Below are 25,989 nucleotides of genomic sequence, written 5' to 3'. Positions count from 1 at the left end.
AAACAGTTTAACTTTTTCTATATTTCTTTTGCCTTCGTTTTCCACATCATAAGGAAATCGGGGCTGGCTTCTGTACATTTATAAGATGGCTATAAATTTTATTTGGTGTAATTAAGAGTAATGACCTTCAATTTCTTCATAAGCAAGCTCTTATGCTTGCCATTTCATTTCAAAGATCACTCTTGCCTAATATATTATTTGAAGTCAGAGTATTTAGAAGATAAAGAAAATGAAATAACACATTCAGGATAGAACTAAAGGACTCCACCATAGCTTTACTCCAAGGCCAGTTATACTTTAATTACCCTTATGATTTTTAGCAACATAGAAAAGTTTTATGAGGTACCTCAGTATCTTTATACTTCTGAAGATAGTGATGTTGATAAAGAACACTCAGTTAATTGTGGGTGAAACTCTTAATGACAAAGGATAGAGTTCACATATTTCCTGTCTTATCCCCTGTGGTAGATGTGAAAGAGGGTTCTTGAACAATGCACTCCCTTCCACTTCACCCTGCCTTGAAGACTCAGCCTGAGCTACTAGATAGGGAATAGGAGACATGGGGATGTCCACCTAGGCCTGTGATTCTTAATCCTGGGTGCACAGTATAATCACTTGAGAATATTTTTTAAATTATTGATTCATAACCCTACCTTCTGTTCTTCTCCCCACTCCCAAGAAATTTCTATTTGATTAGTCTGAGGTGGGACCTTGGTAATGGTACTTTTTTATAAAGCTCTTCAGGTAGTCCTAGCAGGAAGCTGGACTTGAGCACTGCTGATCAAGAATTAGGGTGAATATTTCAAACCAGTTGTGTAGCCAAATGAACTTTCATGCCAGTCTTTATTGTGCCGTGCCACTTAGAATATATATTTCTAAGCAAGGACAATGAGAATTGGTATATGGCTTTTGGCTGACCAAAAATTTTTAAATTTTTGTGTTTTTACTAAGCAGAATTTGGGATCAATTTTATACTTTTGGTGGTTGTGATATAAAAGAAGTCTGTAGTTCTTTTCCCAACCCCATTGCCTCTGCCTGCTCTCTCACTCCACCCAAGACAGTAAAGAAATGCTATGAATTATACTAATTCAAGAACAATAGCTAGCATATAATAAGGACTTCCTCTATTAGGATTATTCCTGGTCTTTCTATAAGGTTGAGGAAGAGAGGAGAAAATAAAACTTCTTTCCATAAAGCTGGACAGGTGAGAAAGTTTGAAGAAGATAAGGCTCCAGTTGTCACTACCTAAGAAAGATTGAGGCAAGTAGCATAGATAATTCTGTTTTAGGCATTGGGTGAACATTCTTGGAAAATAACACTGGTGAGGACATTCCTTCCAGGCAAGTTTTCTCTTCCCATCAATAGTAGAGACCTTGAAGGAAAAGAGGGAAAACCCCCTTTCTCCTTCAGGTATTTTCAAGAGACTTAAAACATTTTCCATACTTTTGATTGCCAATTTATATGGGGTAAAGCACAGGATTGTGCTGTCCAAAATTACCCTGCACCTAGGCCCAAGGCATCCATAACCAGGATAGAATGAGGTACAAGGCAGAAATACCTAATAGTCGTATAAGAACGTGGTGTCCTTAGTTTGTTCTTCTCACTTCCTTCCCATTATTGACTTATGCTCTTGCGTAGGCAGGTAGAACAAGGGAAAATGGCATTTGTGGAGGCAAAATCTCACATGGAAATTACTAGTTCTCTATAATGGAGTAAATATCTATGATTTATCAATTAAACTTTGAGCTAGGATAATGCCATGATGAGGAATATCTTCAGAACAGCAGCCAGATTCTTGTATCAGAGAAGATGGGGACTAATTTTGAGGGTCAAGACAGGTTATTCTGTGTCTTTGAATATGTAATGTAATCAACCTGAAAGAAAGTGATATATTAAGTGAAAAGCTGATACATTTAAAGAAAAACTACTGGGTGAATTCTGGACATAGGCATGTATTTCTGGGACCATGGTGGTAAGTGAGTAACTGTAATCCACAGAGATTATGACAGGGTCCTAGTGAATTAGCTATCTACTACTATATAGCAAATTACCCCAAAACTTAGTATCTTAAAACAACAAATGCATATTATTTCTCATGTCAGAAACTGGGGAGAAATTTAGCTGGGTAGTTTGGCTTATAGTCTGTCATAAGGTTGCAGTTAAGATTTGGTTAAAGCCGCAGTCATCTAAAGGTTTGACTGGGGCTGGTGGATCTACTTGCAAGAAAGTTCATTCACATGGCTGTTGACTGCAGGCCTCAGTTCCTCATCTTGTGCACCTTTCCACTGAGCCACCTAATATCTTCAACACATGCAACTGAGCAAGCAATGAAAGAAAGGGATCTGGGGTGGGGGGCTGGGTGGTGCAGTCCTTAAGCGTCTGCCTTCAGCTCAGGGCGTGATCCCAGCGTTCTGGGATCGAGCCCCACATCAGGCTTCTCTGCTAGGAGCCTGCTTCTTCCTCTCCCACTCCCCCTGCTTGTGTTCCCTCTCTCGCTGGCTGTCTCTCTCTGTCAAATAAACAAATAAAATCTTAAAAAAGAAAGAAAGAAAGAAAAAGAAAGAAAGAAAGAAAGAAAGAGGGAGAGAGAGAGAAAGAAAAAAAGAAAAGAAAAGAAAAGAAAAGAAAAGAAAAAAGAAAAGAAAAGAAAGAAAAGAAAAGAAAAGAAAAGAAAAGAAAAGAAAAGAAAAGAAAAGAAAAGAAAAGAAAAGAAAGGGATCAGAGCTGCAATGTCTTCCATAGCCTATTTTTGGAAGTGATATACCATCACTTCCGCTGTTTCCGTCGATCATAGTGATGTCCAGACTAATTCTGATAAAATGTGGGAGAGGACTGCATGAGAGTGTAATTACTGTGGGCTGAGGGCCATTGTGTAAGCTGATTATCATATCTTCCCAGAAAGCAAAACATTTTCATTATTTGCTGCCCCAGTGCTGACAGTGGTTTTGCATTTTTTAAAAATCAACCTTATTCTCCCTGTTTCTAATTCTGTTTCTCACCTAAAATAGAGGAATCATCATATTTTCCAGAGAAAATTATATCTTACTGCTATGGGAATATAGTAGTAAAATAGGATTTCCTTATTTTGAAAACATGATATTCCTAGGGGAGAATTTTAAGGCTTTTGTTCCATATTTGTGAAGCAGAATTTTCAAAAATATGAGACTGAAGAAATTGTGGATATAAGAAGGCGTGGTTACAATGAAAGGGTGAAAAATATTTTTTTTCTCTCTTCCAACCCATACATTAACATTATAAAGTGAACTAGGATGTGTATTCCTTACAATTCAGTAGTCTTAAAGGTCTAGTAGGGTTTCCTACCACATACTAAAAATTGTTGAAATGCCTCCTTTTTTTTTTTTATGATTGAGGTATAATTTACAGGCATACATTTTATAAGCCCAGATCTTAAGTATAACTTTGACAAATGTTGACAAATGTACATACTCAAATAACACATACCTCAATCAAGATTTAAAATATCAATTTTCCCCAGGCGACCATGGGCTAATTTCTTTTTTTTTTTTTTTTTAAGATTTTATTTATTTATTTGACAGAGGGAGACAGCCAGCGAAAGAGGGAACACAAGCAGGGGGAGCACAAGCAGGGGGAGTGGGAGAGGAAGAAGCAGGCTCCTAGCGGAGGAGCCTGATGTGGGGCTCAATCCCAGAGCACAGGGATCATGCCCTGAGCTGAAGGCAGACGCTTAACTGCTGTGCCACCCAGGCGCCCCTTTGGGCTAATCTCTATCATCAAGGTTTTTAGTTTTGCCTTTTCATGAACTTATTATAATTGTAATAATACACTATTGTATTTAATTTCTCTCACTCAGTATAATGTTGTTGAGACCATGTATATGGTATAAACTATTGTATATGTCAATAGTTTATTCCTTTTATATTTTTGAGTTGAATTTCATTATATGAATATGCCACATTTTTTCCACCCATTTTCCTGCTGATGGGCATTTGGGATGGTTCTAGGTTTTGGGTATTATGAATAAGTTGCTAAAGACATGAACTTTCAAGTCTATTGTGGACATATTTCATTTCTCCTATAATTTTATTTTCATTTCTTGTCATTTTTTGTCAAAAAATTTTTGCACCATCTAGGTTGTTTTTGCTTTATTCTGTTAATATAGTGAATTAAACTATATTTGTTTGTTACGTACTATGATTTTGATTTATTATCGGCTTTGACTTACTACTATTTTAATTAGATTTTTTTCATCTATGCAACCCATTCTGTGGGTTGTGTTTTCTTTTTCTTGATAGTGACCTTTCATGTACAAAAATTCAAATAGTCTAATTTATGTAATTGTTCTTTTGTTGCCTGTGCTGTGGATGTCAAATTGAAGAAACCATTGCCAAATCCAAAGTCATGGTGATTTTATCTTCTTTTCTTTCAATAGTTTTATAGTTTTAGCTCTTAAACTTAAGGTTTTGGTACATTTTAAATTAATTTTTGTATATGGTGTAAGGTAGGGGTCCAACTTCATTCTTTTATATATGGATGTCAAATTTTCACAATACCATGTGACTATTCTTTTCACATTGAATGGTCTTGGCAACCTTATTGAAAATTATTTTACCATATATGTGGGAGGTTACAATTGTATGTTCTGTATGTTTTGGTTCTAAAGAAATGCCTTAGTTCTTAAATATTATTCTTATATCTAATAACCTTGGGAAATTCATGAATTCCAACAATTTAACTATGGAATTTTTTGCATTGGCTTAATATACAATTATTCCACTTGCACATGAGTTTTATTCCCTTTATCCCAATATTCACTGAAACTCCCCAACTTTAAAATATATCCTTTTATCAGAATTTATTATTGAAATACTAAGATATGCCATGTTCCCGTTTTCCAAAAGTTGGGAGACAGAATCAGAGCAAAGGCTTGCCAATTGTTTGGACCCAGATATCTCAATCATGTGACTGACTTTTCTTGTTAGACCATGGTAAGCCATGTGAGCTTGAGACCAGAATTCTGGAAATTGAAGGGAAGGAAAAGGTGTGTGCACGTACAGAGTATGGATTAAAAACAATCAACGAGGAAAGCAAATACCCAAAGCAAAGGATTTAAGATTATGATCTACCGCACTAGGCCAAGTTACACTCTCATCTAACAAATTCTTATGTAAATAACTGCCACTTAGGAGCCCTCCCTCTGATTAATCAATAAACAACTATGCAATTAGATAGAGGTTTCTTTTCTGATAACCCCTCCCATTCTCTTTCTGTTCACCTTTCTTCCTCTCTCTGGTTTTCAGACATTGTCTCAGATACATTCTTAGTGTTTTTACCTCTGATCTGCATGATATCTCATCCCCACATTTATGTTCTCCTTAATGCCTAGGCATTGACATTCCTCTACAATCATCCCTTAGCCCCAGGGGAAAAAACTGCTCCAGATTCAACCACATTTCACCACTTTAGTAGCTCACAGACTAGACAGAGATACCATCAGTTATTGCCTGGATCACTTTAACAATAGTCCCCTTGTTCTTTTCCTCCTCTTACTAATCTTAATACAACAGCAACAATAACTGTTGAATATTTTACTAGAGACATAAATTGGAATATGTCATTTTTCTACTCAATGATCAATAGCATCTCTCTATTTCACTCAAATTAAAATCAAAGTTATGTTAATGGCTTACTAGATGTCATATGATCTGTTAATTTTCTGACCTCTTCTCCAATTACTGTACTCCTGGCTCCTTCACACCAGTCACATCGGCTTCTTTCTATTCCCTAAAAACACCAGGCACGTTCCTGTCTTATGGGCTTTGTTGTAGTTGTTTCCTCTGACTGGAAACTTCCTCTTCTAGAAGTCCACTTAGATAACTCCCTTACCTCCTCCAGTTCTTACCCAAATATTATCTTCTCACAAAGTCCGGTCTAGGCAGACCCGCTCAAATTGAACCCCACCCCCGCCTGCAGCTGTCAGTGGTCCCCATTTACTGCCATGTTTTCTTTTCCTTTAGAAGTTAACACTTTCTAATGTGCTGTATTCCTGAGTGGTATGCTAATTTCATTAATGGTCCAAATTCTTCATCTTTCTCTATATGTATCCTAGAAAAACTTCCTCTCAAAATGATGACATTAAAGAGATGGAGAACAGTTTAGCTATTGGCAGGAGTTAGCAACCAGGGAAAGAATGAGTATGGCTATATAGTATGGATACGAAGGGATAGCATGAGGGAAATCTTTGGTAGTGATGCAGCAGCTCTGTGTTGTGATTGAGCTGGTGGCTATATGAATGCATACATGTGATAAAATTGCATGGAACCACACACACACAAATACAAGTGCCTGTAAAACTGGCGCTATCTGAATAATATCTGAGTTGTATACATGGTAATTCCCTGGTTTTTGCATTGTACTATGATATATTGAAACACCAATGGAGGGAATATAAAATCGTAAAACCAGTTGGAATTCAATTTGTCAGTTTCTTATAAATTTAAACTTATTTCTCTGGCATGAGGTAATAATTTCACTCATGATATTTACTCAAGCAAAATGTAAACAAATATCCACAAAAGAGTTGTACAACAATGTGAAAGCAGAATTATTCATAAAGGCCAAATACTAGAAATAACGAAAATATCTATCAATAGGTAAATGGATAAACATTTGTCATATATTTGCATAATGAAACAATAGCAATAAAAGAAACACATTTCTGATAGACTCAACAACATTAAACCATTATAGTGAATGAAATCAAAACAATATTTGCTTCAGGGTAGAAAAGTGGACTGAAAAGGACATAAGGAAGCTTTCTGGAATGACCAAAATTCTATTCCTTTATTCGGTTGGTAGAAACAGAGTTGTACATATTTGTCAAAACTCAAAAATATAAGAATGTTATTTTAGATGTAAACTAAATCAATAAAATTACAATATCTAAGTTGTTATATGTTTTACTGAAATCTTCCTACATCTTCAACTAAGTAAAATCTCTCCAATTTATAAGTGCAGAGTTAATTTTAATAAAATGTGTCACAATAATACTGGTTTTATAAATTTTACATGTATTATTTGACACATACAAGTTTAGAACTGTGTTCATTCCTAGTGAATTGAATTCTTAATATGTATTGTGTCCATTTATTTTTCAAAATGCTTTTGCCTTAAAGATTAATTTGTTCCATTTATTTAATAAAGTTACAACTGCTTTACTTTGGTATATAGTATAATCATTTACAAGTCTTCATACAACTCTTTTCTTTAAATAATATAACCATGCGTATTCCTTTATCTTATAACTTTCTGCCTCTTTAGTCTTATGATTATAATTATTAATATTATACAATGTAACATTATAGGAGCTTGATTTTTTAATCCAATATAGATATAATTGTCTTTTATCTGGAGAGTTCAGTTAAATTACACTTAGTTTTTGGTGTCATTTTCTTTTTCTAAGCATTTCATATTTGTTTTTTATTTTTCTTACTGAATTTTTTCTTCAATATGTCCCTTTGTAATGTTCTAGTACACCCTTTCTTGGCTGAGGTTCCACAAAAGAATTAGGCCCTACAGAAAATTATTTGAGTGGTTATTCTGTCCATTCTCAAAGGAATATAAATAACTAGTAATATTCTAGATATATAGGAGAAAAGTTAATTCATTACATATAATGGATGTTTTAAGTCACTAGGGCTTAATTTTCTCTTAAAATTTTGATTGAGAAGGGCTGCTCTGGTGAAAGAAAGAAAACTGACAAGAATATGCAGTATCACAGAAAACAAGGATGGTTTATATTTCAGAAGTTATGTATAGAAACATGTTCAAAGCCTTCATTGAAATCTTAGCAACTGATTAGTCTGGGAAAATATAAACTATTATAGATCAGGGTTTCTCATCATCACCACTATTGACATATCGGTCTGGATAATTCTTTGTTGTGGGAGAATGCCCTGTATACTGCAGATATTCAACGACTTCCATGGTCTCTACCCACCAGATGCCAATAGCAATGCCCCATTATAAGAAGCAAAAATATCGACAGAAATTGACTAACGTCTCTTGGTGGGCAAAATCACCTCCATTGAGAGCTGCCATTATAGTCAACTACTTCAAGGAGTTTGAATAAAAATGTAAGGATTAGATTTAAAAAAAAAACATAAATTGGCATATGATTAGATTGTCATGTGTCCCATTTTCTTTAACCTAATTATTCATAGTGCTTTTTTTCCCCCTCTCTGAGTGTCTTGATGATAAAAATGTATGGAGCCACTACATATAATAAAAAACTTGATTTTGCTTTTTTCTGTTGATTTTGACTTTTACACCATAAGTGTAGTTGGTTTTTTTTTTTAAATAATGGTGTGAACTGAGTACTTTTATATGAAGAAAGAAGATTAAAGGGGAAATGGAAAAAATTTGAGAGGGAGTGCTAAGTGATAAAGCAAATTTTTACAGAGAAAATAATCTAAGGGAATAAGATTTTTAATCAAGAGAGGGAAAGAAAATTTATAGGAAGTAGAACATCATTTTCACTATGAAAGGAAATAAAAATCAAAAGAAGACATGGATTTGTAATAGAAGTACAGAATGTTTAAGAATTTTACACTAATGTGTATTTTCACTGTGTAAAAAGAGAAACTGCTATATGGATTATAAGGCCAAAGGCATGGAGACTGAATAATTAAGGACATAAGTTTTGGAAGGTGTTACTGAAGGCTTAAAAGGGATGTAGTGGGCATAAAAGACACTGATAAATTATTTGACAAAATTTTTGAATGCCAAGTTAAAGGTCAGGCCCATGATTTGCAAAACACCAATTCTCCTCTACATTCCATAGAATGTTGGTGTAGGAGAAAAGAAGAAAATAATTGTTACTCAAGAAAAGTTATATAGGCTGTGATATTTAATTTTAAAATACAGGTTAGAAATCAAAGTGTTTAAGGGTTTTGATGGGAAGATGGCAGTGGTGTTGGAAGACCCTAAGCTCATCTCATCCTACAAAGACAGCAAGATAACTATTAAATCATCCTAAATACCCCAGGAATCAATCTGAAGACTGACAGAACAAATTCCACAACTAAAGGGAGAGAGGAGGTCACATTGAAGAAGGTAGAAGAGATGGTGATTTATGGGAGAAAATGATATGTTACAGAGGGGAGGGAGCCATCAATGTAGATAAAGTAAAAAAAGAGTAGAGCACAGAGGGAAATGAACAAGGAGAACATTTCCCCAAAGTCATTGGCTGGGAAAATGACAGGTGCTGAATTTCATGAGTTCTTGTAACCAGTAGGGCTTAAAGCCTGGAGTTAAAAGTCAGTGGGCTTAGCTGGGATAGAGCCCAGCAGGCACTGTGCTGCTTGTGGATATAAGGCAGGCAAACAACCTAAGTACAGATGGCATGGGAATAGTAATTTGAAGAATGCCTGGGGCACACAGAGGTGAGATTATTCTCTCTTCTTGGAGCATATCCCTGAGAGGCAGTGTTCTTGGAGACACCTGTTTGGGGACAAAGGACCTGGCTGGCACCATTACCCTTCCCAACCCTCAACATTCACAAAGAACCACCCATGGGAAGCAAGACAGCATTAACACAGGCTACTTAGCTTGCTTACACCAAGTCCCACACCTCTGTGCTCTGCCAATACACCCCTTTTAATTGGACTTGCTTAGTCCCAGCACAGTGGGCCTCTTAGCCATAAGACCAGGAAAACCCCTGCTTATAACACCTCTACCAACCAGAAAGTCCTGCAGGGCTTTAGTTCTAGCGGAAGTAGCATCAGGTCTCATTTAACACTTGTTACATTCTGGCCAGGGGCCAAACACTACCCACTGCAGGCAAGGAGAGCCTCTGTAGATGACTAGCCTAAAGGAGAGAGCAGCCAAAACACAATAGCAGAGCACACACACACCACAGACATTCTCTGAAGTGTCAGGCGCTGGACACTGTATGACCTTTACTTCGTAAAGTTTCATTACTCTCATGAGCAAGAAACATAACTGGCTTTTCTAACAGACAAGAAGGCAGAGACCTAGAAAATGCCAAGATGGAGGAATTCATCCAAAATGAATGAACAAGATAAGGCCATGGACAGAAGTCTAAGCAAAACAAATTTAAGTACCATGCCTGATGGATAATTTAAAGCAACAATCATAAGAATACTCACTGGGCTTGAGAAAAAAATGGAAGACATCAGGGAGACACTTACCACAGAGATAAAAGAGCTAAAAAATCATCAGTCAGAATTGAATGCAACTACTGAGATTGGAAACAGGCTTGATTCAATGCACAAGAGGTTGGAAGAAGCAGAGAAATGAATTAGAGATATAGAAGAAAAAATAATGGAAAATAAGCTGAACAAAATAGAGAAAGAAGAATTATGCAACATGAGAAAAGACAAGAACTCAGTGACTACATTTGTGTTATAGGAGTCCCAAAGGAAGAGAGAGAAAAGGGGTCAGAAAATATATTTGAAGAAATAATAGCTGAAAATTTTCCTAATCTGGGGAAGGAAACAGGCAGCCAGATTCAGTAGGCACAGAGAACTTCCATCAACAACAAGACATATTATGATTCAATTTGCAAAATGTAATGGTAAAGAAAAATTCTTAAAAGCAGCAAGATGTAAGAAGTCCTTAACTTACAAGGCAAGACCCATAAGGCTGGCTGGAGATTGCTCAATAGAAACGTGGCAAGTGAGAAAGGAATAGCATAATTATTCAAAGTGCTACATGGGACAAATCTGCAGTCAAGAATAGTCTATCCAGAGGCGCTTGGGTGGCTCAGATGGTTAAGCGTCTGCCTTCAGCTCAGGTCATGATCCCAGTGTCCTGAGATCAAGCCCCATGTCGGGCTCCCTGCTTGGTGGGGAGCCTGCTTCTCCCTCTCCCTCTACTATTACCCCTGCTTGTGCTCTCTCTCTCTCTGTCAAATAAATAAATAAAATCTTAAAAAAAAAAAAAAGAATAGTCTATCCAGCAAGCCTAACACTCAAATAGAATGAGAGATAAAGAGTTTCCCAGACAAAGAAAAACTAAAGGAGTTTGTGACCACTAAACCTGCTCTGCAATAAATTTTAAAGGAATTCTTTGAATGGAAAGGAAAGACCCAAAGTGACAAAGACAAGAGGATCAGAGAAAATCTCCAGAAACAATGACAAAACAAGTAATAAAATAACCCTAAATAGGAGCACCTGGGAGGCTCAGTCACTTAAGCATCTGCCTTTGGTCAGGTCATGATCTCAGAGTCCTGGGATGGGGCCCTGTGTCAGGCTCCCTGCTCATCAGGGAGTCTTCTTCTCCCTCTGCCCCTCCTCTCTGCTCATGCTCTCTCTTTTTCTGTCTCTCAAATAAATAAATAAAATATTTTTTATAAAGGCACTAAATACATATCTATCAATAGTACTCTGAATGCAAATGGACTAAAACACTCCAGTCAAAAGATACAGGGTGTCAGAATGGATAAAAAAATAAAACCCATCTATATGCTGCCTACAAGAGATTCATTTTAGATCTAAGGACGCATGCAGATTGAAAGTGAGATGGAAATATATGTCATGCAAATGGATGTCAAAAGAAAGCTAGAGTAGCAATACTTGTATGGGAAAAACTAGACTTAACACAGATTGTAACAGGAGATGAAGAGGGACACTACACCATAATAAAGGAAACAATCCAAAAAGAAGATCTAACAATTTAAATATTTATGCATCCAACATGGAGCACCCAAATATATAAAACAATTAAAAACAAACATAAAGGAACTAATTGATAATAATACAATAATAGTAGAGAAACTTAACACTCATTTACATCAATAGACAAATCATCTAACAGAAAACAAACATGGAAACAATGACTTTGAATAACACACTTGGCTAGATGGACTAAACAGATATATCATAACATTACATCCTAAAACACCAGAATACACATTTTTTTAAGTGCATATGGGACATTCTCCAGAACAGATGACATATTAGGTTACAAATCAGGCCTCAACAACAACAAAAAAAGTTGCAATAATATTGTGTATATTTTCAGACCACAACACTATGAAACTTGAAGTCGACCACAAGAAAAAATTAGGAATGACCACAAATTCATGAAGGTTTAACATATTAATAAACAATGAATGAGTCGACCAGGAAGCCAAAGAAGAAATTTAAAAAATACATGGAAACAAATGAAAATGAAAACACAATGGTCCAAAACCTTTGGGTTGCAGCAAAAGCAGTCCAAAGAGTGAAGTATATAGTAATACAGGCTTACTTCAAGAAGCAAGAAAAATCTCAAATAAACAACCTAATCAAATAAACAGCACCTAAAGGAGCTAGTACAAGAACAATAAACAAAGCCTAAAGCCAGCAGCAGGAGGGAAATAATAAAGATTAGAGGAGAAATAAATGATATAGAAACTAAATAATAATAATAAAACAGATCAATGAAACCCAGAGCTTGTTCCTTACAAAATTAATAAAATTGAAAAACCTCTATCCATTCTTATCAAAGAAAAGAGAAAGGACCCAAATAAATAAAATCACAAATGAAAGAGGAGAAATAACAACCAACACCACAGAAATAAAAATAAGCATAAGAGAATATCATGAAGAAATATATGCCAACAAGCTGGACAACTTAGAAGAAAAGGATGAATCCCTAGAAACATATCAACTACCAAAGCTGAAATAGGAAGAAATAGAAAACTTGAAGACTGATAAGCAGCAAAGAAATTGAATCAGTAGTAAAAAAAAAACTCCCAAGAAATAAAAGCCCAGGGCCAGATGTCTTCACAAGCAAATTCTAGGTAAATATAAGACACAAATATACATGTACTTTTCCTTTAATTCGTTTTTTCCTATCTGACTTTAAAAAGCAACTGCATAAAGCAATAATTATAAATTAAATTGATGGACACATAATGCATAAAGATATGGTTTATCACAGTAACAGTATAAAAGAAGGGTGGAGGTATGTAAGGCCCAAATTTTTGTACACTATTGAGATAAAATTGCTGTTATAATAAACCAGATTTTTATAAGTTAACATGTTAGTTGTAATTCCCATTGAAATAATTAAGAATATAGGATAAAATTATATACTATGATAACAAAAAAAGAACTGAAATGGCACTCTAGGCAATATTAGTTTTACACAAAGAAGACATTGATGGAAGAAATAATACACACTGAAGAAAAAGCAAAATTTCAGAAAGTCTTTTTTATTAGTAATTACATTAAATGTAGATGATTAAACTCTTCAATAAAAGGCAAATTGGCAGAAAGGATTAAAAAAAAAACATGATCCAGTTACATATTTTCAATAAGAGACTCACTTTGGATTCAAGGACATAAACTGAAAATAAAAGACCATGTGGACAATAACAAAAGGAGAGCTAGAGTGGTTATACTTATATCACACAAAATATACTTTAAGACAAAAGTTGTTACAAGAGATAAAGAAAAACATTATATAATGAAAAAGTGCCAGTCCATAAATAAGATATAGCATTTATAAATATATATGTACCTAACAAAAGAGTCCCAAAATACATCAAAGAGAAACTGACATAATTAAAGGGAGAAAAAAAATAGTTCAACAATAGTAGTTGGAGATTTCAATGCCCCACTTTCAATAGATAGGTAAAACAACTAGATTTAATACTAATAAAGAAATAGAAGACTTTATAAACTAACTAGATGTAACAGACATCTACCGAACACTCCACCCAACAACAGCAGAATATACATTCTCAAGATAAGCAGTATGTTAGAACATGCCTTAATAAATAAAAAAAATTAAAGTCATAAAAAGTATTTTCTTTTATCACAATGAAATGAAATGAAAAATCAATATCAAAATCAAATTTGGGAAACTTACAAATATGTGAGAATTAAACAACACACTCATAAACAATCCATGGGGTGGAGAAGAAATTGTAAGAAGTTAGGAAATACTTTGACATGAACAAAAATTAAAATGCAAAACACCAAAATTTATGGCATACAGCAAAATCAGAGCCAAGAGAGAAATTTATAGCTATAAACATCTATTAAAAAGGGAAAAAAAAGTAAGATCTCAAACCAATAGCCTAAACTTCCACCTTAAGGCACGGGGCGGGGGGGGGGGCGCGGGGGGGGCAGGGGGAAGAACAAACTAAACATAAAGCAAACAGGAAAAAGGAAATAATAAAGCTTAGAGTGGAGAGGCAACAGAACAGAAAAACAATGGAGAAAATAATAGAAACAGAAGCTGGGTTTCTGAAGATCAACAGAAGTGACAAACATTTAGCAAAAAAGAGAGGACTCAAAACACTAAAATCAGGAAAGAAGGAGGAGACATTACTAAAAGCTTTAGAGTAGAAAGGATTAATACTAAGAACAAATGCTGATAAACGATAAGTATGAAGTAAACAAATGATGAAGTAAACAAATTCTTAGAAACACACAAACTACTAAAGTGACTCATGAAGAAATAGAAAATATGGATATATCTATGATAATAGATTGAGTTAGTATTAAAAAAAAACTATAAAAGAAAAAAAAAAGCCCAGCCCAGATGGTTTTGCTAGTGAATTCTACCAAAGTTTTGAAGAAAAATTAACAGCAATCTTTCTCAAACTCTTCCAAAAAACAGAAAAGGAGGGAACACTTTTTTTTTTTAAGATTTTATTTATTTATTTGACAGAGAGAGACAGCCAGCGAGAGAGGGAACACAAGCAGGGGGAGTGGGAGAGGAAGAAGCAGGCTCCCAGCGGAGGATCCTGATGTGGGGCTCAATCCCAGGACCCTGGGATCATGCCCTGAGCTGAGGGCTGACACTTAACGACTGAGCCGCCCAGGCTCCCCAGAGGGAACACTTTTTAACTCAATCTATGAATCCAGATACCAAAGGCAGAGAAAGACATCACAAGAAGACTACAGACCAATAGCCCTCATGAATACAGATGCAAAAATCCTCAACAAAATACTATTAAACTTAATCCAGCAGCATATTAAAAGGATTCAACATGATAACAAAGTGGGATTTACCCAAGAATGCAAAGTTGGTTCAGCATACAAAAACCAATCAATATAATACACCATTTTAAGAGAATGAAGAGAAAAAAACACATTACCATCTCGATGTAAAAAAAAATTTTTGACAAAATCCAATGTCTTCTCCTAATTAAACAAAACAAAACACTTAACACACTAGGAATAGAGGGGAATGTTTTCAAACTAATGAAGGCCATTTATGAAAATAACATCATCTTGAATGATGAAAGTCTCAAATCTTTCCTCTAAGTTCAGGAACAAAAAAGATATCCACCCTTACCACTTCTATTCAACAATGCACTGGAGATTTAGACAGAGACAAGAAAAAAAATTGTGCATGTATTCAAGTGAGTAAATGAACAACCACAGCTAAAATATGTTTTATGATTCTATAAGGTCCAGAGTCTCCTTGCTTCTGGAATAAGTCCATATTTCACCTAGCGAGCAGGATCAAGATACCTTCATGCTACTGGTGCATGTGACTGAGGCTTCTGTCTGACCCAGGATATTGCCCTGAATGGTATAATCACTCATCTCTGTGCTTGTATAAGGAACGCAAATACATTTCAGAATCCTGCCAACACAGGGCAGAACAGAGTTGGGAATTTCCTTTAGACCACGAGTGACCAACCTGAAAAGGACTCCTTTCCGAAATGGTGACTCAGAAAATAGTTCAAGATACAAATTCATATGTGAATAATGAGACATGTAAAAGTAAGTTTTACTTTTGTTACTGCTATTAGTGTGGGTGTGTGTGTGTGTGTGTTTGAGCCCACATGTCTAATGTCCCTAAGAAAAGTATTTGTGCCACAAAGATAGAGCAGACACCAAGGTGCAATGGCTAAGAGTTGGATCTGTTATTCTCTCAGGTCTAGTCAACCTGACTTCTCATTTCTTCTCACTCCCTAATTATAAATGGTTCCAAAGTTCTCAGTTCAGTAACCTCTCTCATTAGATATACCTTTTTTTTCCTGCTGATTCTCCTTTCTCATTTTTGCCCATGCACTCTTATTTTGAAGGGTCTCTCTGTCTCTATATTTCTCCTCTTCTACCAGTAATGCTCCTGGGTCAGATGCTTTCTGCTTAGTTTAAATTATTTTCCATTCTCTACTCTAACTTCACAATTCCAAGACCTGGCTCACTCTAATTCATCCTTTTCTATATGTCATTAGAATGTCATTTATTTCAAAAATATGTCCAGGAATTAGTTTTTAATATATGTGATATTTACATTCTAAAAGTTGAGAAAGATGACCTAATAGAATTAAAAACCAAAACTCTCATCCTGGCCACTCTGTGTAATAATGAAATAAAAGATTTTTGAAGGAACATATCACTGTGGGATTCTAAAAAGCTATAAATATTCATGGTGAATACAATTTAATATGCACCAACTGGGGCTTTTAGAATTAGAGTAAAGATCCAACTTATACTGGCTATAGTTCTGATTCACAGTAAGTTCTTTAAAAATTGATGTATAATAAGATTGTGAGTGAATAACTTTTTATGGTTGGAAAAAAATAATCAAGGACTATCCAGATACAGAATGAAAAAAATGTTCATCAGTGGAGTATCATTCAAGTTATACTTCCATAAGATTTACATTATGCTCTAATTATGCTTCAGGCAAGAATATGGCATTGGACTACTTTGATGATAACTTTAAAATTTTATTTGCTTTGTAATATTAAAAAAAAACAAATTTGTTTCCTTTTTTCCCCAATAAGTTGTGTGAAATATAGTGGTGTAACATTTCTCCTGTTTTATTTTATATATATATAAGACCATATCTTACACAGAGGCACTCTTGCTACTACTGACTAATCTATTTAGAATCTTAGGCAAATATAACAGGATAGAAAATATAGTTTGTCATATTCTCTTCCTCAATGATAATACCATACCACTTTTGAAATTTAAGACAATTTTTCTCATTGCCTCACTTAGTATGATTTTATGTATATGTCATATATGTAATGCTTTGCTTAATGTCAAAGTAATATTCAGTAGTGGAAAAATATGAGGACAAAAATAAGTAAGAGAATGAGAGTCAAATGAGGGGGTGAGGAGATAGGAAACAATGTTTTATAGAAATGCAAATCAAGTTATATTTAAAAAAAGAATGGAGTGGTAAACATTATACTTACTGTAGAAATTTTAAGGACATTGAAAAATGAGCCACTGATTTAGCAGTAAGTCACTGTTAATGACCTCTACTAGGGTATTTACAACATAATGATGGGAAAATAAGTGTTACTGTACATGACAGCTAAGACAAAAGCAGTTAGTCGGGTTTTCCTGGTTTAGAGGAAAAAGATGAGATGCAACACCAAAAGTACCAATCCATAAGATGACCAAAGTACTTAGGAGGACAGCTGGACAAGAATTTCCTGCTCAAATAGTACCAATAGTGATTATGTAAATAAATCCAGCTCTCCCTGTCAGGCATTTGGCTGGGAAATAAACAAAGAATTGTCTCTAGCAAGAAGAAAGGTGAAAACATAAAGCTAAAATAAATGAGGACTTAATGGAGTCATATTATAGCCAGATCAATTAAATAAGCATAGTGTATCCTGTGATGTTACTGAATTAATTGATAAATCACTGTAGTTTTATAGTGTGGTCTTTAGGGTTCTCTCTCTCTAATATTATGTGATCTGCAAATGGTGAGTTTTACTTCTTCCTTACCAATTTGGATACCTTTTATTTCCTTTTCTTGATTGATTGCTGTGCTTAGAACTTCCAGTACCATGTTGAATAAAAAGGGTGAGAGTGGACATCCTTGTTTTGTACTTGATCTTAGAGGATTTCACCATTGAGTATGATGATAGCTGTTAGTTTTTCATATATGGCCTTTATTGTGTCGTGGTATGTTCCCTCTACACCTACTTTGTTGAGAGTTTTTGTCATGAATGGATGTTGTACTTTGTCAAATGCTTTATCTTACATCTATTGAGATGATCATATGATTTTTATTCTTTTCTAGTTAATTTGGTGTATCATGTTGATTGATTTGCAAATATTGTACCACCCTTGTGTTTATGGAACAAATCCCACTTAATCATGGTGAATAATTTTTTTAACATATTGTTGGATTCAGTTTGCTACTATTTTGTTGAGGATTTTTGTTTCTGTGTTCGTTAGAGATATGGGTCTGTAGTTTTCTTTTTATGTAGTGCCTTCCTGGTTTCGATATCAGAGTAGTGCTTCCCTTGTAGGATAAATTTAGAAGTTTTCCTTCCTCTTCTACTTTTTGGAATAGCTTGAGAATAGATATTAACTTCCTTTTAAATGTTCGGTGGATTTTACCTCTGAGGCCATCTGGTCCTTGACTTTTTGGGGGGAGTTTTTTTCAACTTCATTGTTAGTAATTAGTCTGTTCAAATTTTTTCAATTTATTCTGTGTTTAGTTTTGGAATTTTCTAAGTTTCTAGTAATTTATCCATTTCTTCGAGCTGTCCATTTTTTTTGGAATATTAGTTTTCATAACATTATCTTATAATACTTTGTATTTCTGTGGTGTTTTATAGTTTTCAGAGTACAGATCTTTTACCCTTTTGGCTAGGTATATTTTGAGGTATCTTATGGTTTTGATGTAATTATAAGTGAGATTGGTTCCTGATATCTCTTTCTGTTGCTTTATTATTAGTGTGTAGATATGAAACAAAGTTCTGTTCTTTGATTTTGTGTCCTGTGATTTTCCCGAATTCATGTATCAGGTCTAGCAATTCTTTGGTGGAGTCTTTTGGGTATTCTGTTTGGAGTATCATGTCATCTACAAATAGTGAAAGTTTGGTTTCTTCCTTGCTGATTTGGATGTCTTTCATTTCTTTTTGTTGTCTGATTGCTCAGGCTAGGACTTCCAGTACTACCTTAAATAGCAGTGGTGAGAATGGACATCCTTTTCTTGTTCCCTACTGTAGAGGAAAAGCTCTCAGTTTTCCCCCCATTGAGGATGATATTACTGTGGGTCTTTCATATATTGCCTTATTTTTATGAGGTATGTTCTTTCTATCCCTGCTTTATTGAGGGTTTTTATCATGAGTGGATGTTGTACTTTGTCAAATGGTTTTTGTGCATCTATTGAGAGGATCATATAGTTCTTATCCTTTTTTTTAAATTAATTGTGACATATCATAGTGATTGATTTGCAAATGTTGAACCACCCTCACAGCCCAGGAATAAATCTCACTTGATTGTGGTGAATGATTCTTTCAATGTATTGTTGGATTCATTTTGCTGAAAATTTTTCCATCCATGTTCATCAGGGATGTTGGCCTATAATTTCCCTTTTAATGGAGTCTTTCTCTGGTTTTGTTATCAGGGTAATAATTGCCTTGTAGAATAAATTTGGAAGTTCTCGTTCCATTTCTATTTTGGGGGATGGTTTGAGAAGAACAGATATTAACTCTTTTTTTTTTTTTTTAAAGATTTTATTTATTTATGTGACAGAGAGACAGCCAGCGAGAGAGGGAACACAGCAGGCGAGTGAGAGAGAAAGAAGCAGGCTCCCACCGGAGGAGCCCGATGTGGGACTCGATCCCGGACTCGATCCCGGACTCGATCCCGGACTCGATCCCGGACTCGATCCCGGACTCGATCCCGGACTCGATCCCGGAACGCCGGGATCACGCCCTGAGCCGAAGGCAGACGCCTTAACGACTGCGCTACCCAGGCGCCCCCAGATATTAACTCTTTTTTAAAGGTTTAGTACAATTCACCTGGGAAGCCATCTGGCCCTGGACTTCTGGTTTTTGGGAGATTTTTGATGACTGATTGAATTTCTTTGCTGGTTATCAGTCTATTCAAGTTTTCTATTTCTTCTTGTTTGAGCTTTGGTAGTTTATATGTTTCTAGGAATTTATCTATTTCTTCCAAGTTGCCGAACTTGTTATGATGTTAGTTTTTCATAATATTCTCTTACATTTGTTTATATTTCCGTGATGTTGGTTCTTATTTCTCCTCTCTCATTTGTGATTTTCTTTATTCTGGTCCTTTCTCTTTTATTTTTGATAAATCTGGCTAAGGTTTATCAATTTTATTAATTTTTTCAATAAACCAGCTCCTGGTTTGATTGATCTGTTCTTTTTTTTTTTTTTAGTTTCTATATTATTTATATATTGTCCAATCTTTATTATTTCCTTTCTTCTGATGATTTGAGGCTCTGTTTTTCATTCTTTGTCCAGCTCCTTTAGGTGCAAGGATAGGATGTTTATTTGAGATTTTTCTTGCTTCTTGAGTTGGCCTGTATTGCTATAGACTTCCCTTTTAGGTTTGCTTTTGCTGCATCCCAAAGGTTTTGGACCATCTTGTTTTTATTTTCAATTGTTTCTACGTATATTTTAATTTTTTCCTTTGATTTTCTGGTCGACACACCATTGTTTAGTAGCATGTTATTTAACCTCCATGTATTTGTGGTCTTCCAGATTTTTTCTTGTGGGTCACTTCAAGTTTCAGAATACTGTGGTCAAAAATATGCATGGTATAATCTTAATCTTTTTGTCCTTGTTGGGGGCTGATTTGTGACCCAAGATGTGATCTGTTCTGGAGAATGCCCCATGTGCACTTGAAAAGAATGTGTTTTCTGCTTCTTTAGGATCAAATATTTTGAATATATATGTTAAGTCCATCTGGTTCAGTGTGTCATTCAAAGCCATTGTCTCCTTGTTGATTTTCTGCTCAGATGATCTGTCCATTGATGTATGTGGGGTGTTAAGGTCCCCTACTATTATGGTATTTTATCCTTTATGTTTGTTATTAGTTGTTTTATGTTTTTGGGTCCTCCCATGTTGGGTGCATGAATATTTACAACAGTTGTATCTTCTTGTTGTATTGTCCCCTTCATTATTATATTGTGTCCTTCTTTGTCCCTTGTTAATAGTCTTTGTTTTAAGTCTCATTTTTTTTATATAAATATTTTTACTCCGGGTTTCTTTTGACATCTATTTGCTTGATAAATGTTTCTCCATCCCCTCACTTTCAATCTGCAGGTGACTTTAGGTCTAAAATGAGTCTCTTGTAGGCAGCATATGGATCACTCTTGTTTTTCTATACAATCTGATACGCTATGTCTTTGGGTTGGAGCATTTAGTCCATTTACATTCAAAATAATTATTGAGAGATATGTATTTATTGCCATTTTATTACTTGTTTTGTCATTGTTTCTGGAGATTTTCTCTGAACCTTTCTTGTCTTTCTCCCTTTCATGTTTTGGTGATATTTTTAGTTATATATTTAGATTTCTTTCTCTGTTTTCTTTGCATGTTTATCAGTGGTTTTTGATATATGGTAACCATTAGTTTTTCATATAACCTCTTTTGCATACTGCAGTCTGTATTAAGTTCATGGTCATTTTAGTTTGAATACATTCTTTTCTCCTGTCCTCCCCACATTATAGGTATATGCTATTATATTTTATATCTTTTTTTTGTGAGTTCCTTTACTTTTTTTTATAGATATACTCATTTTTTACTGCTTTTGTGTTTTCTACTTTTATACTGTCACTTTTGGTCTCTCCTTTCCAATCAAAGAGTCCCCTTTAATATTTCTTGCAGAGGTGGTTTAGTGGTCATGAATCCTTTAGTTTTTGTTTGCCTGGGGAACTCTGCATCTCTCCTTCTTTTCTGAATGATAGCCTTGCTGGATAAAGTATACTTGGCTACAGATTTTTCTCATTCAGCACTTTGAAAATATCATGCCACTGCCTTCTGGTTTGGAAAGTTTCTGCTGAATCTCCTGCTAGTCTTGGGTTTTTCCTTCTATGTTACTTATTCTTTTGTCTTGCTGCTTTAAAATTTTTTTACTTTATTACTGTATTTTGCCAGTTTAATGACAATATGTGTTGGTGTTGGTCTGCTTTTGTTGAATTTAATGGGGGTTCTCTGTGCCTCTTGTATCTGGATGTCTTTTTCCTTCCCCAGATTAGGAAAGTTTCCAGTTATTTTTTCTTCAAATTAATATTCTCCCTTTTCTCTCTCTTCTTCTTTTGGGACTTGATTGTTTGCCTTCTTTCCAAGAGCAGCTCTAATGCCTCCAGGGTCTCCTGGAGCCAAGCTTCCTGACATTTAAAATTTAAATTTCTCTGGTTGAAATTTAGCCACTTGGAATGGAATCATTTCACTTTACAAGCCAATGGTATGGGGAAAGTTTTCCTTGTTCATTCCCCTGTGTGCTCTTCTCTCTCTCTCACCCTTCTTCATGACCCGAGCTCCCTCCCCTCCATAGCATCCAAGAACCATTTCCCCCCTAAACCATGTCTCTGCGCTTCCTAACTTTCCAGTGTAGTCTTTTCTCTACCTTTAGTTGTGGAGTTTGTTCCACTCAGGTCAGCTTCTGGAGTATTTAAAATGACTTGATAGTTCCCTAGTTGTGTTCATAGGTGAAAGAAAGCCTAGGGTCCTCCTAGTCTGTCACTAACTTCCCTCTCTGTTGTTTTCCTGTAGAACCACTATAGTGCCATTGTGTAATGAATACATGTAATTCAGTAAGAAAAGAATCCACACTCCAATATAATTTAAGATGTTTTATTCAAATTCTACTTTGTTCTTATTTTCTTGTTTTGGCATGACTGGTATTTCCTAGTAATAAAACAAAAATATAAAATAAAGTGCAGCTGTGCTGTGATAGTTAAGCCACTCAAATGATGTTGTTATAACTGTATCACTGTGCTACAGTCTTGACTGCAGCTCCTCATCTTTGTTATTATAGTGAAAAACAGCTATAGACTATACACTAAGATTAAACATAGCTGAGTTCTGTGGACATTGAAATTTGAATTTCATATTATTTTTGCATCACATGATTTTTTTCTTTTTTTCAATGATTTTAAAATGTGAAATCTATCCTGAAATCACAAGTCTTCCAAAAACACATGTCAGACTTGATTTGGTTGGTGGACCAAAGTCTGGCTATATCAGTTTTGGCTTCATAGCGTATAGCAAAGTGATGAGGAGAGGCTGGAACTTGACAGAGATTTCCTCATTTACTGTGAGGTGTCCACCCCCAAGAATTCTTCACAACCCATGGGATAAGCATCTCCCTAACTTTTGAGATATTCAATCCCGTGTTGTCTTATAAGTAGCTGCTGTGATCTGCTACTGTGGTGTTTAAGAGTAATGGGATCCCTCAGCTTTATCTCTGAAAATTGAGACTTGGTCACAGACCTATGAGTTACTGGAAGTATAGAATAAAACTTCTACAGCAGAAACAGTAATAAGGTTGGTTTGGATGTTAATAAGGGAATTCTCTGGCATTCATTTTTCAGAATTCCACCCTGAAGTAGATAAAAATGGCTATGATTCCCTTCACCTAAGCATCATCATCTTTATTATTTTTATGTGGACTATGGACTGTTATTATCATGGTAAGTTAGTAAATATGTAAAGTTCACTACTCTGACTTATTTTGACATGGTTCCTAAGTGGTGATTATAACAGAGATAAGTGGGATCTGATTTTCTTATTATAAAAACAGAATTGGAGGTGAGAGATGTGACAGTCTTACTTTATTGTTTACTTTTCACTTTTCCACATTTACTTCTGAGCAACATATTTCAGAGAGATTTTGACAAACTGAAATTCATCAAGTATATTATTCCCAAAACTGTAAATGTTCTGAAAACATATCTCTAAAACTAACAGTATAAATAAATACTATTTAACAGGGAAATCTACAGTATTTGAGTTACTTGTTAAATATTTGATTATTTTGATAACTTGTCACTAAAAGAAGATTTTCTCTCTCTCTCCCTTTATCTCAACTTTTAGGATTAGAAATACCTGGTTGAAGTTGTAAAGAGTCATATTTGAGCTCTATATAAAGAAGAATTTTAATTATGAGATCTTTCTCCTTATTGAGTATTTTTGCAAAGGAAGTCATGAGTTCACTACCACTGATAGCATTTAATCAAAATCTTAATGGTCATATAAAGGACTTGTTTTTTTAATTAGGGAATAGATTCTTATATTAGAGAATGAATCCTGTTAGATGGAGGATAAAAATATAATATATTTTATCATAAATAATGTGAAAGTATAAGAAAGAAATCTTAATTCTCAAGCAACATTTATGGGGAAATGTTAAGAAATTTTTACCACACATTTTTTTTCAAAATTTTTAACATTGTTTTGTAAAAAAAAAAAATTACCTCCTTAGAAAAATATACTATGCAGTGCCTACAAATTTTAAAAAATCTGAACATGTAGAGATATCCAAATAAATAAATTGGGATTTTTTTCAGTGTTCTTAGAAGGAATAAATGATTATTAATGAATGAAATCCTATGAAATATATTTTATTCTGAAAACAAACACACTGGATTTAAATAAATGCTGTTAAATAAAAGCAAGACAGATTTTTAAAAAAAATCAATTTAAATGAATATAATGTAGTCAACCCAACAATAAAAATGGATATTCGTACAAAACAGAAGCAAAATTTGAACAAATATCTTTTAAAGTTCCTAATCATGCATTGAAACAATCTATATACTATTAGAATCTGGTAAAAGTATATAGTCATGCAATCCAATTTAAGAAATTCAGATACAAAATCTGTATAAGGGCTAATTGCAAATATTTCACTGGAGACTGTTTATAGAACAGGCAACCAGAAAGCTGCTCTTCTAATCTCATGGGTGTTAAAAGAGATGGACTAGTTTTTCTTTGTGTGACTCTTGCATCTATAATTCATTATAACTCTAATGGGGAATATTCAGACCTACAGAATTGTGAAGGTTCTGCGTGGTTAGCCCCAGGTGTGACATTCAGCTAGTTATATCTATGTGTTCTTGCATTAGTCCTCACAATGCTACACATGTACTAGATATGGAACCACTAAAATCCTGCAATGACATTATTCATGAAATGGATGCGTGCAGGGCTGGCTTCATAGGTATGCAGCTTATGCAGCTGCTCAGGGCCTGGTGCTGAGAACGTCCTCTGCTTGGTATAATGCTCTCTTTTCATTATGTTGAATTTTTAGTAATTTATCTTTGAATATCTGTTTTACAAGTGAAGTCCAGTGAGACAACAGACCACGCATATGAGCAGAGAAAGCAGCACTTTGATTGGCAATGCATGCAAACAGTTGTGTTCCAGCAGCAGTCCACATGCAGTGGGCTCAGGCCTCTGGGTAACACTGGCAGTGCACAAACACTGTGATTGGCCCAATGCATACCGAAATGCCTGTGGCAGGACAGAACACCACGGGGCCAAGAAAGTGACCAGGTTTTGAGATGGGCCTAGATATGTGACAGTGGCATTGGCGGCAGCAGCCGAAGTGGTATTAGTGGCTATAGCTGCGGGAAGCGAAGAGAAGGTTTTCATGCGTGCAGGGAGACGGCCTGCCATGGGAGGCCAGTTTGTCCATCTGTCCCCAAAGCCAAAACTTAAGGTATCTGCACAAATATTAGCTCTGTCTGGGTGCTGGGAGAGGAACTGCCAGAGATTAGTCAGTACACATTGTCAGTAAATAATTTCAAAATAAAAGGTACAAGTGGACATTGCAGTGATTCATAGGTGAATGTTAGAATTCTTCAAACGGTTGGTTTTTGAAAAACTACTAAAGCAATGCACAGCAATATTCAGAGGCTTGCAAATACTAATTAAAGTTAAAAATTGTCATATTCAATTTATAAAACAACACTTTGTTTTTTTAATAATATTTTTTTATTATATTATGTTAGTCACCATACAGTACATCCCTAGTTTTTGTTGTAAAGTTCCATGATTCATTACTTGCGTATAACACCCAGTGCACCATGCAACACTTTGTTTATACAAAGCTTTGGATGAACCCCAGTTATTAATGAAGAAGACTATTTTTAAGTTAATTTACCTTGTAATCAAAGATTTAGCATTATGTTACATAAAAAACCATTTTGAGTTATAAACAAATACCAAAGTCACTTTCATTTTCTTGTAAAGCATATGCAAGTTACTGGAAATATCAGAGAAACATCAAAATGCCATTG

At 34.9% G+C, this 25,989-nt stretch overlaps 1 protein-coding gene across 1 annotated transcript in view; it reads left to right on the top strand.

The window, feature by feature from the left end:
* Positions 1 to 15,494: 15,494 nt before the first annotated feature.
* The window catches only part of LOC130542237 (butyrophilin subfamily 2 member A2-like), a 45,001-nt gene continuing 34,506 nt past the window's right edge, over positions 15,495 to 25,989 (top strand). Inside the window, exons 1-2 of the mRNA XM_057304956.1 lie at positions 15,495 to 15,731; positions 23,281 to 23,379. Of these exons, the coding sequence (XP_057160939.1) occupies positions 15,671 to 15,731; positions 23,281 to 23,379 (160 nt within the window). The 5' untranslated portion in view covers positions 15,495 to 15,670. The remainder of the gene's footprint in view (positions 15,732 to 23,280; positions 23,380 to 25,989) is intronic.

This window comes from Ursus arctos, unplaced genomic scaffold (genome assembly GCF_023065955.2).
Source record: "Ursus arctos isolate Adak ecotype North America unplaced genomic scaffold, UrsArc2.0 scaffold_31, whole genome shotgun sequence".
NCBI classification, from domain to species: domain Eukaryota; kingdom Metazoa; phylum Chordata; class Mammalia; order Carnivora; family Ursidae; genus Ursus; species Ursus arctos.
Note: the sequence above shows the minus strand (reverse complement) of the source record. Positions and strands in the feature narration are given on the sequence as shown.